This window comes from Schistocerca serialis, chromosome 7 (genome assembly GCF_023864345.2).
Source record: "Schistocerca serialis cubense isolate TAMUIC-IGC-003099 chromosome 7, iqSchSeri2.2, whole genome shotgun sequence".
In the NCBI taxonomy this organism is placed as follows: domain Eukaryota; kingdom Metazoa; phylum Arthropoda; class Insecta; order Orthoptera; family Acrididae; genus Schistocerca; species Schistocerca serialis.
The window spans coordinates 564,101,535-564,115,503 of NC_064644.1; the positions used below are offsets into that span (position 1 = coordinate 564,101,535).

Below are 13,969 nucleotides of genomic sequence, written 5' to 3' on the forward strand. Positions count from 1 at the left end.
ATTTTTATTATAATATGATGTCATATAAAATTATTTGATGGAAAAATTGATCAGGCAATGAACACTGTTGTATGCCTACATAAGTATACCATGTGATCAAAAGTATCCGGACACCTGGCTGAAAATGACTTAGAAGTTCGTGGCGCCCTCCATTGGTAATGCTGGAATTCAGTGTGGTGTTGGCCTACCCTTACCCTTGATGACACCTTCCACTCTTGCAGTCATACATTCAATCAGGTGCTGGAAGGTATCTTTGGGAATGGCAGCCCATTCTTCACAGAGTGGTGTGCTGAGGAGAGGTATCAATGTCGGTCAGTGAGGCCTGGCATGCCAGGTGTTCTATAGGATTCAGGTCAGGACTATGTGCAGCCAGTCCATTACAGGGATGTTATTGTTGTGTAACCTCTCCGCCACAAGGTGTGCATTATGAACAAGTGCTCAATCGTGTTGAAAGATGCAATCGCCATCCTTGAATTGCTCGTCAACAGTGGGAAGCCAGAAGGTGCTTAAAATATCAGTGTAGTCCTGTGCTGTGATAGTGCCATGCAAAGCAACAAGGTGTGCAAGCCCCATCCATGAAAAACATGGCCACACCGTACACCACTGCCTCCAAATTTTATTGTGGCGCTACACACACTGACAGATGACATCCACCAGGCATTCGCCATACCCACACCCTGCCACACAATGTTTTTCTTCTTTTCAATCATCCAATGTTTACGTTCCTTACACCAAGTGAGGCGTCATTTGGCATTTACCAGCATGATGCGTGGCTTATGAGCAGCTGGTCGAACATGACATGCAAGTTCTTTCACCTCCTGCCTAACTGTCATAGTACTTGCAGTGGATCCTGATGCAGGTTGGAATTCCTGTGTGGTGGTCTGAATAGATGTCTGCCTATTACATATTACAACCCTCTTCAACTGTTGGTGGTCTCTGTCAGTCAACAGATGAGGTCAGCGTGTATGCTTTTGGCTGTACATGTCCCTTCAAGTTTCCACTTCACCATGACATTGGAAACAGTGCACCTACGGATGTTTAGGAGTGTGGAAAACTTGCATACAGACGTATGGCACAAGTGACACCAAATCACCTGACCATGTTTGAAGTCCGTGAGTTCTTCGTAGCGCCCCATTCTGCTCTCTCACAATGTCTAATGATTACTGAGGTCGCTGATATGGAGTACCTGGCAGTAGGTGGCAGCACAGTGCACCTAATATGAAAAAATTTGTTTTTGGCAGTGTTGGATACTTTTGATCATATAGTGTACACACACACACACACACACACACACACACACACATACACACCACACGAGAGAGAGAGAGAGAGAGAGAGAGAGAGAGATATGTATTACAATGTAAAAAGCTGAATTGGTGTTACATGTCTCCCTCTTTCTTACAATTTTCCACACTGTAATAACATTTCCTTTTTAAGTATTTGCCAATATTTGCTTCTGTAGTTTATAAATATGGTTGTACACGTGAATCCATTAAAAGAAACACAGATATTATATGAAGAAAAAAATAATATCGAGTACTTGTCTTCCTCGTTTATAATATCTTCCACAGTGTGATAAAATTTGCTTCTTAAATATTTTTCAGTGTTTAAGTGTGTAGTTTCTAGCTTGTAGTTTTGAGCATGGCCCATAATTTATTGTTAAGCTAAGCTTATGACAGGGCGACGTGTACTCTTATATATGCTTTGGTTCATAATCATACGTAAAAAAAGATAGAAAATCCTTTAAAAAGTTGCTTTTTGGTTTTTACAGAAAAGGCCTCCTTACTTAACCTTCCAAACCCATAGCTACTCCTACCCAAGCCTAATGATAACCCTAATCATATTCAAATACCTCACAACCTTGGCTTCCATTCAATCCTTAACATATCTGCCAGATCCCTCTCTGGTCTTGAGACATCCATTCTTTCTACAAGCCTAACCTTCAGCCCCATTCTCAAATTAACCACCCTACCCTAGCAAAGATCTCTTCTGATTTACCCAAAATCTCAACTGCAAATACCAATTTACCATCCAGTCCCAAACCACTACCAACAGAGTGAGTACCAAACCTGCCTGAAAAAGTTCCAGCCGAAATCCCAAATTCTCCTCCTCCTCTTTCCTAAAACCATCCTCCCGATATTCCAAGAATTCCTCACTTTCTGCATTCCCTCTCAATCTTTCCTGAAAAATATCACCAAAACCCCAAACCTTACTTGAGCAAAGTCCCAAGCTGTCACCGGCCTGAAAGCAGAAAACACTGTCATCCTCCTCCCTGCATACAAGAGCTCGACTACTGTGATGCTTGATTGTGAGGAGTATGTGACAGAGGGGCATTGTCAGATCCTGGACATCCCAGCATACGAAATTGGTCCGTATCACCCCATTCCTTTCATCCAAACTGAGCCACTGAAAATCCTACTAACCTTAGGTCCTTCACATCTGCTTCCGTGGAACTGCTCACCTCTTCTTATCTCGACACCCCTTCTCTCTACGTACTTCCCAAAATACACAAATAGTAGCTGTCTAGAAAGCCCCCATTGAATGCATGTCAGGACTGGTTGACCAACACATCCAACCCGCATCAAAGAGCCTCTCATCTACAAAAAAGACACCAGTAATCTCAAATCCATTCACTTCTCGAACCCCCCTAAACACTGTTCAAGTGACCTCACATTTATGCAAACATCTGGCATTCGTTTGATCTCTCAGCCCTAGAACACTACCTCTTCCAATGACCATCTCAAAGTCTTCCTGAAACTTCCTCTGTTGTCATCCTAGCCAACTTACCCATAACTTCTTCAACGAATCTCCTGAGCAGAATCTCCTCCCACACTCTGTCGAATACAGATCCCACATCCAAGGAACTCAAAAACACCCCTCATGTCACACAGAACCACCCTAGTCTTCAATACTTCAGTGTTTTACTCTGCCAATACTATAAATTTTTCGTCAAGCCTTGAAATGAGATGTAATCTCCTCGATATCCTCACCACATCACCCACTGTCACTGTCTGTCACACTCCTTACCTCAGTAATAACCTTGTGAAACCATATGAGATATTCTCAAACCATTACCCCTAACCATTGTTCCTACACCTGTAATGGGTCCCTGCTATAACTTGCCCCACGCACCCACCCACAACCACTTACTCTATGTTCACCATCCATAAACAGCACAGTATCAAATGTAGAGCAACTTGATTAACCATGTTCCCCCCTCCACCTATCTTCTCAATCTGTTCTTATCACCTCTGAACTGAAAATGCCTCAGTGCTTACCATTCTAACATTAGATGCTCTCTCTGGTGCCTCCCATTTCCTGCTCCTCTATCCTGGTCGTCACCACAGATAAAGCTCTCAAGTCGAAGTGACTTGTCCTTCCTTTTTAACATTCCCCATTCCTTGGAGAACAAACTATTATTTCTGAAAGCTAGGAGGTGTATCACATTTACTTTTACATGTCTGTTTTGGCAGTACTTTCGCCTCCTGAAGGTAAGTATTGGCTAGCAAAATTGTCTCATGACTTATTAGCCATCTCGATTTAATATTCATATTCATTTGATACAAGTAAAAAGAAAACAAGTTAATGTGGCACATTTAAATATTAAAGAGGAAATATTGCAGTTTCTAGATGTGCTTTTGTGATAAATCTCATTTGGTCATGTAGCGTGTAAAGTGTGAGGAGAATGAGCTTTTGGTGGAACTCAGATTGCATAGTGCCTCTAATTTAGTTGCGTATTGTTAATTATCACAAAGACATAATTAACGTTTTATATCTAGGAATTATTACATAGGTATGTGTTAAGCAAATCGTAAATGTATTTATTCGTGTGGGACGCTCTGCATAATACACCAACATTTCCTAAAAATTGCTTCAGGAATTTTAAATTGTTTTTTGCTTTATTTGACTGATAGGCTAATCTGACTTTTTAAGAAACATTACATATTAAACATTTCTATGATAAATTTGTACATGTTTCAGTGTTTAACTATTTGATTTTTCTGTATCTTTCACTTATCAGTTTGGTGTGCAGAATGTAAAATTTCAATTGAATGATGATCGCCCGCCTTCTAGCATAACTTCTCCCAGCCCTGTTCCAGTGAACTTAAAGATAGTTGATATATTATTAAAAAATGACAGCAACAGAGTTTTGACTGTGGAATCAAGAAGTGATATTTCAGGAATGAGCAAGAGTGTCAATACTAACATTGGTGAGTAGTATTCTAATTAAAATTTGATGTTTGTTGTTGGTGTTAAATTATCTTGTATACTGATCTGTGCTAGAAATAATAGGGATTTAATAGTTATCCTGGATTTTCAGCCCTTATGGTTCTGATTTTCTCAAGTGCTAGTTCAGGTAAAATAGCATAAACTGGAAGAAAACCATAGCCAGCCTCTTTGTTTTCTTCATTTGAGGTCCTGTACCTAGTTTCAATCCAGTGTGGCTCATATTCTGATGGATCTGCTTTTATGCAGGCTAATGTACACCAAACATGCCACTTGTAATTGTTTGTAGTAACCTATATGTCTGCTTGTGACTGTGTATGTGCGGATGGATGTGTGTGTGTGTGTGTGTGTGTGTGTGTGTGTGTGTGTGTATACCTGTCATTTTTTCCCCCTAAGGTAAGTCTTTCTGCTCCCGGGATTGGAATGACTCCTTACCCTCTCCCTTAAAACCCACATCCTTTTGTCTTTCCCTCTCCTTCCAACTGTTTTGGAAGGGATTACCAGGTAACAAGTATTTAAAGCCAGTGATATCACCTGTGATTTAAGCTCATTAGGGAAGAATCTTGGAAAAGAAGATCACTTAATAATAGTGAGGTGTGCAGTTTGGACCATAAACCTAATTTATACATTTGAGGATGACATCAGGCACATTGTTGAGAATGTTCCTCACAATATACATATTGTGTCGCTCTTTGAGTGATATGATAAGCCCTGGATGAAGAATTCGGTGGAACATGTTAATGTAGTACTTGGAAATTCTCTCTAGTGAGTGGGACATTCACAAGTTAATGTTTGCTGCAACAGGCAGATGATGTGTTTTGTTGGTGCTGCACATTTAATGATTTTGACCTAGATAAATTCATACTGCAGTGTTCTTCTTTGGTACACCAGTGTAGAAGTGTCCACAGAAACATCTAAGTGAAAAATCCGTGCAATAGGCACATTTGTTTCTATATAAAAGTCAACTTCAGAATTTTCCTTTGTGTGAGACCACATTTACAAGATTCATGTGCCAATTTGAAGTTCTAGAATTGCATATCTTACTATTCATGTTGCTTCTGCATAATCTTTCATTTGATTGCATCAGTACCTGTTTGTATTGTGACACATTGTCAAATTTAAAAACATTCGTAAGTGCTGCAGTAAACTCGTAGTGTTATCGTCAGTTGTAGGCTTAAACTTGAGTGTGCTCTTTTAAAATTTTTGAGAACAGGCCTATCCTCATTCAAGCCGTCATTCTCTAACTTCATTGTATAATTACAGGAGAAATAGTTTATTTTTGAGAATTTTTGGATGATTATGAAACTATATTTTACCATTATGAGTGTTTTGGTTACATAATTTATTTCATGGCAAATCAGCATTTGTGGTTCACAGTTAATGGCAAAGACTACACCACTCCTGAATTTCATTGTATATAAGTGCAAATAAAGATGTGTGTCTTTTTTTTTTTTTTTTTTTTTTGGGAGCAGTTATACCCTTTGCATAATCTATGAATAATTTGTAATAAATTGGCATTTGTGATTTAGTTACTGTATCAGATATTCTAAGTAACATATTGTGTTACATCTAGTTTTCCCATAAAAAGAGTTGTAGCCTTATATGTTATCTACATTAATAACAAATTAACTCTGTTTTCAACTCTGTTAGCAGACTATAGTTAACCTCAAACTGATTTAGGAAACTATTAATTTTTAGCACAGGTTTCTGTGTGGCCTTAATAGAAATCTTGCTTTGTGTATTTGCTTCAATTCTAATAGGGAATTAGCAACTTTCTGACTAACAGATTAAAAGATAATCAGTGGGCTTAAAGTTATTTATTTACTACCTGTAATACATTGCACCAGCCAAAATGCAGCACCACTGTGAATGCTGTTTTCAAACATGGGATGAGTTCATTGATGTTCGTAAGCAGCTGGAAATCACCTTGGCTACTGCCAAAAACTGAGAGCTGCTGCTGCGAATTGATGTGTTGGAAGAGCTCCTGAGAATCGTGTAACCTGTGATACCGGTACCAGAGGTACCTCAAGTACAATCCTCACCTGTGAATACTGTCTCCTGTGCAGAATCTGTCATTAAGATTTTTTTGAAAACAGCCACAAGTCACAGTTTTTATTTTTTATTTACTGGTTTCATTCTTCAAATGAATAAAGGCATCATTAGAATATTCATTTTAAAGTTGGCTGACAACATTAAAGATTGCATTTAAAGTTGGCTGATAACTCTGAAGATTAAACTGGTTGTACCCTAGTACTTAAACTTATGTTTAAAATGCAGCAGTAAATGATGACATTGACAGTGCTGTCAACGTCATCATTTACTACAGTACTTATTTGTTCTCCACTCCATGTGTTTCTCTACACCAGGGACACCTATTACTACGTCGTCCGTATGGGAGTCTGTCTGATGGACAAATGACAGTATGCTTGTATGATTCTCCTGTGTGAACAATTTCTGGAAGATGAAATTTAAAACTTCGGCTTTCGTTTTGCTATGTTTAACTGTCACACCGGACTGGTCAACAAGTGACTGAATGGATGCGTTAGACCCACTCAGCAATTTTACATAGTACCAGAATTTTCGTGGTTTCTCTGCCAGATCTTTTGCTAAGGTGTGACATTGGTGGTATTTGTATGCCTCAGACGTAGATCGTTTCACAGATTCATGGATCTCAACACTTAACCTTTGTTTGTCATCATTTGCATGTTCCCTTTTGAACCAAAAGTACAGCAGCCACTGCTTTTTCAGCAGTTTCCAAATCTCATTATTAAACCATGGTGGGTCTTTTCCATCCTTAATCCACTTACTAGGCACATAATTCTCCAGACCACAGTTTAAAATCTGCTTCAACTTTGCCCATAATTCCACTACATTCATTTTACTGAAAGTAAGTATCTAAGTGAGATGCTAACAGCTATTTATCTGCTCTTTCTAGCAGGAACACTCTCCTAGCCTTCTTAGTATGTTTTACAGACTATAAGACAATCTTTTTTTCTTAGAAAAATTGCCTCCAAAGTTCTGGTGCATCTTATACACAAAAATAATATAAAAAAGGCCATATATTCAGTGCTGTGTGAAACCTATGTCTATCTGGTAACATTGGATTCAGCTGACAGCAACAGTGCACTGATGCGATGAACATGAGTTGCAGGTATTCACAAGCTTGCTGACACTGTTGTAGTTGTACATTTCAAGTACACTGATGCTCAAAGTATATTTCATCGAAGTATGTCGTCAAAACCCCAGAACACTGTCTAGCCTACGATGCTTCACTGCTGTATACAGTGCCAGTGAACCTGAATTGAAAGTAATTTGCATTGTCAGTAATGGTACAGTATTTTTGTTAGTAGCTAGTTTCATAATGGAAAAAGTAAAAGGTATTCATATGATGCGGGCAATTAATTGAAAGTAATAGCATGTTCAGAAGAACGTGGAGACAGAGCAGCTGAGTGGTATTTTGACACCCCCCTCCCCCCCTACCAACAGAAAAAGCAATTTGCAATTGGCAAGTTCGTAAAAGACAACTAAAAAAAATTAGGAAGACAAAAAGTGCAAATAGAGGTCTGAATGCAAAATGCCCAAAACTAGATGATGACATATTGAAATCGATTCAAGGACGCCGTCAAAATGGCATTGGAATCAATACAAAAATGATTCAAATACACACTCGTACGCTAGCACTACAGTGAAACTTAACAGACTTTAAGAGCAGAGTTGGTTGGGGCAACAGCTTTATGAAGCATCATGGACTTAGCATGCAACCCGAAACTGAAGTATCTCAGAAAATGCCACAAGAGTATGAAGAGAAAATATTCAGAAAATGCCACAAGAGTGTGAAGAGAAAATATTGTCTTTCCATTGCTTTATTCCTCAGCTTCAGAAGAAAACCAGTGTGGAATTAAGCCAAATGGCAGATACAGACGAAACTCGTCTGACATTTGATGTGCTGAGTAACAGAACTTTTGCCATGCATGGTGCTAAACTGTAATTATAAAAACAAGTGGACATGAAAAGATGCACTGCACTGTTGTCCTTTTCATGTTGTGCCGACAGTACTAAACTTAATCCAGTGATCATTTTCAACCACAAAACAATGGCGAAACCTTCTGAAATACTGCCAAATTACGTTGTTCACATACATGACAAGGGTTGGATGGACAAAATTGGTATGGAATTATGGATTAATAGGGTGTGGGAGAGAGGAAAAGGTGCTTTATTGAAGAAGAGTTCTCTTCTTGTGGTAGACTATTTTAGTAGTAATTTGAAAAATTCTGTGAAAGAGAAATTGGGACAGGGAAATAGAGAGTTTACTGTTATTCTGGGAGGACTTACTTTACAATTACAACCCCTTCATGTCTCGATAGATGAACCATATAAGATGTACACGAGAGAGAATGGATCAAATGGATGGTGGATGGAATCCAACATGAATTCTCGCCAAAGGGAGCTTTAAAATGACCTACAATCAAACAAGTTTTTCAGTGGGTAAAAGGGTCATGGTTTAGAGTGAGAGAAGACATTATTGTTAAACCTTTCAAGAAGTATGCCATAAGTAACACTCTCAATGACAGTATAGACCATCTTATATATAAAGAGGACAACAATAAAATTAAGGTGTGTTTTATAGTCCATAGTGTCTTATAGTCTGTAAAATACGATAATGATTTTTTAACTTTCATAACCATAATTGCTATAATGAGATTATGATCGTAATCTCCGTTTCTCCACTGACATACGTGGTGCTTCAATGAAACTCTCAATTTTCAGCACTGTCCCCAGAACTGATCATGGCCATTTGGTTCTGAGTCAAGTGGAAGAACTGAACCAGAGACTTTGAATGTTCTGTGACAAGCTAGGCAACTTGCTGGACTTACACCATAGGGTTAAGAACAATAGGGTCCCCCTAAATGGGTGTGCACTACCTACCAGTGGCTGCTACTAAGGTAGCTGACTTTGTGGAGGGTGCACACAAGGATTCTTAGATTAGGCGACTCTCAATGTAGTCCAGATAATGATAGCTGTAGAAAACTCAGAAGTATCAGTGTAAGATCAAAAGAAGTGTCTCCCATGGGTGATAGTATTAAAATGCTAATGGTTAAGTGCCAAAGCATTCACAACGAAGTGCCAGAGTTTGAAATACTACTGAAAAGCAGTGAAGCTCACATAATGCTAGACAGACAAAGCTGGTTGAAACCTAAAATTAATAGCAGTGATATTTTGGGGGGAAATTTGATTGTATATCAAAAGAATAGGCAGATGGGAAATTGAGGTGGTGTATTTGTCACAGTAGACAAGAAACTGAAGTCCACCAAGATAGAAATTGAAGCTGCATGTGAGACTGTTTGGGAAAGACTCAGTATCAAGGGTGGGCATAAAATAATAATTGGGTCATTCTATCACCCATCATACTGATACAGCCATGGGTATCAGGATGGCCCCCTTGTACGCCAACCTATTCACGGGTCGCTTAGAGGAAGCCTTCTTGGTTACCCAGGCCTGCCAACCCAAAGTTTGGTACAGATTTATTGATGACATCCTCATAATCTGGACTCACAGTGAAGAAGAACTCCAGAATTTCCTCTCCAACCTCAACTCCTTTAGTTCCATCAGATTCACCTGGTCCTACTCCAAATCCCATGCCACTTTCCTTGACGTTGACCTCCACCTGTCCAATGGCCAGCTTCACATGTCCATCCACATCAAACCCACCAACAAGCAACAGTACCTCCATTATGACAGCTGCCACCCATTCCACATCAAACGGTCCCTTCCCTACAGCCTAGGTCTTCGTGGCAAACGAATCTGCTCCAGTCCGGAATCCCTGAACCATTACACCAACAACCTGAAAACAGCTTTCGCATCTCGCAACTACCCTCCCGACCTGGTACAGAAGCAAATAACCAGAGCCACTTCCTCATCTCCTCAAACCCAAAACCTCCCGCAGAAGAACCCCAAAAGTGCCCCACCTGTGACAGGATACTTTCCAGGACTGGATCAGACTCTGAATGTGGCTCTCCAGCAGGGATACGGCTTCCTCAAATCCTGCCCTGAAATGAGATCCATCTCTCATGAAATCCTCCCCACTCCACCAAGAGTGTCTTTCCACCGTCCACCTAACCTTCGTAACCTCTTAGTTCATCCCTATGCAATCCCCAAACCACCTTCCCTACCCTCTGGCTCCTACCCTTGTAACTGCCCCCGATGTAAAACCTGTCCCATACACCCTCCCACCACCACCTACTCCAGTCCTGTAACCCGGAAGGTGTACACGATCAAATGCAGAGCCACGTGTGAAAGCACCCACGTGATTTACCAACTGACCTGCCTACACTGTGAAGCTTTCTATGTGGCAATGACCAGCAACAAACTGTCCATTCGCATGAATGGACACAGGCAGTCAGTGTTTGTTGGTAATGAGGATCACCCTGTGGCTAAACATGCCTTGGTGCACGGCCAGCACATCTTGGCACAGTGTTACACCGTCCAGGTTATTTGGATACTTCCCACTAACACCAACCTGTCAGAACTCTGGAGATGGGAACTTGCCCTTCAGTATATCCTCTCTTCTCGTTATCCGCCAGGCCTCAATCTCCGTTAATTTCAATTTGCCGCCGCTCATACCTCACCTGTCTTTCAACAACATCTTTGTCTCTGTACTTCCGCCTCGACTGATGTCTCTGCCCAAACTCTTTGCCTTTACAAATGTTCTGTGTATGTGTGGATGGATATGTGTGTGTGTGCGAGTGTACACCTGTCCTTTTTTCCCCCTAAGGTAAGTCTTTCTGCTCCCGGGATTGGAATGACTCCTTACCCTCTCCCTTAAAACCCACATCATTTCATCTTTCCCTCACCTTCCATCTTTCCTGATGAAGCAACCGTTGGTTGCGAAAGCTTGAATTTTGTGTGTATGTTTGTGTTTGTTTTGTGTCTATCGACCTGCCAGCACTTTCGTTTGGTAAGTCACATCATCTTTGTTTTTTTATGGGAAACATTCCACGTGGGAAAAATATATCTAAAAACAAAGATGATGTGACTTGCCAAACGAAAGCGCTGGCATGTCGATAGACACACAAACATACACACAAAATTTTGTTTGTGTTTGTTTGTGTGTCCATCGACATGCCAGCGCTTTCGTTTGGTAAGTCACATCATCTTTGTTTTTTTATATATATATATATATATATATATATATAATGTTCACTAGTTCAGTAAACTAGATACAAAATCAGTAATGTCATATCTCAGTGAGGAGCTTGAAACTTTCAACACAGGGCAGGAGAGCGTCTATCAACTATGGCTCAAGTTTAAAGGATAGTTGACCATGCACTGGATAGATATGTACACAGTAGAACAGTTCATAATGTCAGGGATCCCTTGAAGTTATACCGTCACTGTAAAGAAACTTCTAAAGAAACAGAGATTAATGCATGATAGGTGTAAAACAAAGAATAGGGCTATAGATGGAGAGATGCTGAATGAAACACATTTGGCTGTCAAGAGAGCAATGCTTGATGGCTTCATTGAGTACTGTAGCAGAATATTGTGTAATGATATTTGACAAAACCCAAAGAAGCTCTGGCCGTATGTAAGGGCTTTAGTGGCATGTGCAACCCCTATCAAATCAAACAGAAACTGAAATTGAGGGTAGCAAAGCAAAAGTTGAAATGCTTAAGCCCGTTTCCAGATGTTCCTTTACAAAGGAGAACCTAGGAGAAATTCCCCTATTAAATCCACATACCACTGAAAGAATGTATTAGTGACAATGGTACTGAGAAACACCTGAAATTGTTAAAATTGAACAAATCTCCAGAGCCCAGATTCTGTATTGAATTTGCAGCTGCTCTTCTAACAATAATACCAATACTGGACTAGCAGGTGAAATTTGTTACTAGAGTGAGGACACAGCATGTTATCTAGGATGGACAGTCATCGTCAAATGTGTAAGTAACTTCAGTTGTGCGACAGCGATGTGTGTTGGGACCTTTGTTGTTCATGTTGTGTATTAGTGACCTTGCAAATGATATTAACAGTAATCTCAGACTTTTTGCAGATAATACAGTTATCTATGATGAAATACTGTCTAAAAGATGCTGCATAAATATTCAGTCAGATCTGAATAAGATTGCAAAGTGGTGCGGAGCAACACTTTGTAGGGACCTGAAATGGAATTATCACATAGGCTCAGTTGTGGGTAAAGGATATGGTAGACTTTGGTTTATTGGTAGAATACTGGGTAAGTGCAGTTACTCTACAAAGGAAATTTCTTACAAATCACTCATGCAACCGGTTCTAGAATATTGCTAGAAGTGTGTCAGACCTGTACCAAATAGAACTAACTAGAAGGTTAGCACAAATTGTCACAGGTTTCTTTGATCCATGGGAGAGTGTCACAGAGATTCTGATGTAACTGAACTGGAAGACTTTTGAAGTTGACGTAAACCATCCTGGGAAAGTCTATTAACAAAGTTTCAAGAATCAGCCTTTAAAGGTGACTCTAGGAATATACTACAACTGTCTACATATCCCTCACATAGGGATCGTGCTGATAAAATTACAATAATTACTTCACACAAAGAGGCATTCAAAAAGTCAGTTATTCTTCCCATGCTCCATACATCAATGGAATGTGAAGAAACCCTAATTACTGGTACTGTACAGAGGGACATACCCTCTGCCTTGCAAGCTCAGGGTGGTTTGAAGAATACAGATGTAGATGTAAATGAAGTATGTGGCTGGTTCATGACCCCTCACTCAGCTGTGTTACAGACAAAATGGTTTTGCATCTGAATACCTGTGGTAAGAGGCTGCTTCTGTGGCTGATTATCAGATATATCCATTCTGACCAAAACAGTGTCCATCCTATTTCAGTGATACACACTATGTTCCATAGGCCTTTTGTGGGTAAATTCTTCCAAATAACAGAGCTTCCCAATAAATATAGTTAACAACAGCTTCTGTCAAAACAAAATGCTACAATTTGGCTGGAGCTATGTATATTAAAGAAAATGCATCTTGTGTCTTCTGTCAAACCGCCAGAAACTATGTTGATAAGAACAACAAACTTCTCATATCTATGCAGGAAAATAAAAGAATAGATGGAATTTAAGGAAATTTGTTGTGCATATTAAAATATCGCAAGGAAATCATTCAAATTGAAGATATTCAAACAGCGGAAACTCCTGTAGGAATGCCAACAATGTAGGAAAACACATATTGCTACTTATGTAAAGAAGACACACAGATCAGCAGACAGGCAAAATTAAAAGACACTTTCATAAAGCTTTCAGCCACAGCCTTCATCAGTTAAAGAGAGACACACACCATTCATACATAAAGGCAAGCACACCTCATGCACACATGACCACCAAATCCAGAATCTTGAGCTGGATGCTGAATTGACAGTTATGTGTACGTGAGCTTGTGTGAATGAATGGGGGGTGTCTCTCTGTTATTAATGAAAGCTTTATGTAATTGTCTTTTGATTGTGCCTGTCTGCAACTTAACATGTCTTCTTTATGATAAGTAGCAATCTGCCTTTTCCTAAATTGAGTATACTCATGTTGATGGATACAAGCTAATATCATACTACTCCAGAACCATAAAAGAACAGGTGATAGGCAGACCCATCATGTTAACAAAAATTGTGTTTGAACAGCTTTTGAATGCTATGCCACAGGAGTGGTTCAGAAGCACACAAGCGTGTAGTACTGATAATTTACAGACCATCAGCAGGAAGTATTTT

General features: G+C 39.7%; 1 protein-coding gene across 2 annotated transcripts in view; it reads left to right on the forward strand.

Annotated features, from left to right (window-relative positions):
- The window catches only part of LOC126412774 (UHRF1-binding protein 1), a 443,324-nt gene that overhangs the window by 392,257 nt on the left and 37,098 nt on the right, over positions 1–13,969 (forward strand). For both annotated transcript variants that reach the window (XM_050082538.1, XM_050082539.1), the window contains one exon: positions 4,022–4,211. In XM_050082538.1, coding sequence (XP_049938495.1) covers positions 4,022–4,211 — 190 coding nt within the window. The remainder of the gene's footprint in view (positions 1–4,021; positions 4,212–13,969) is intronic.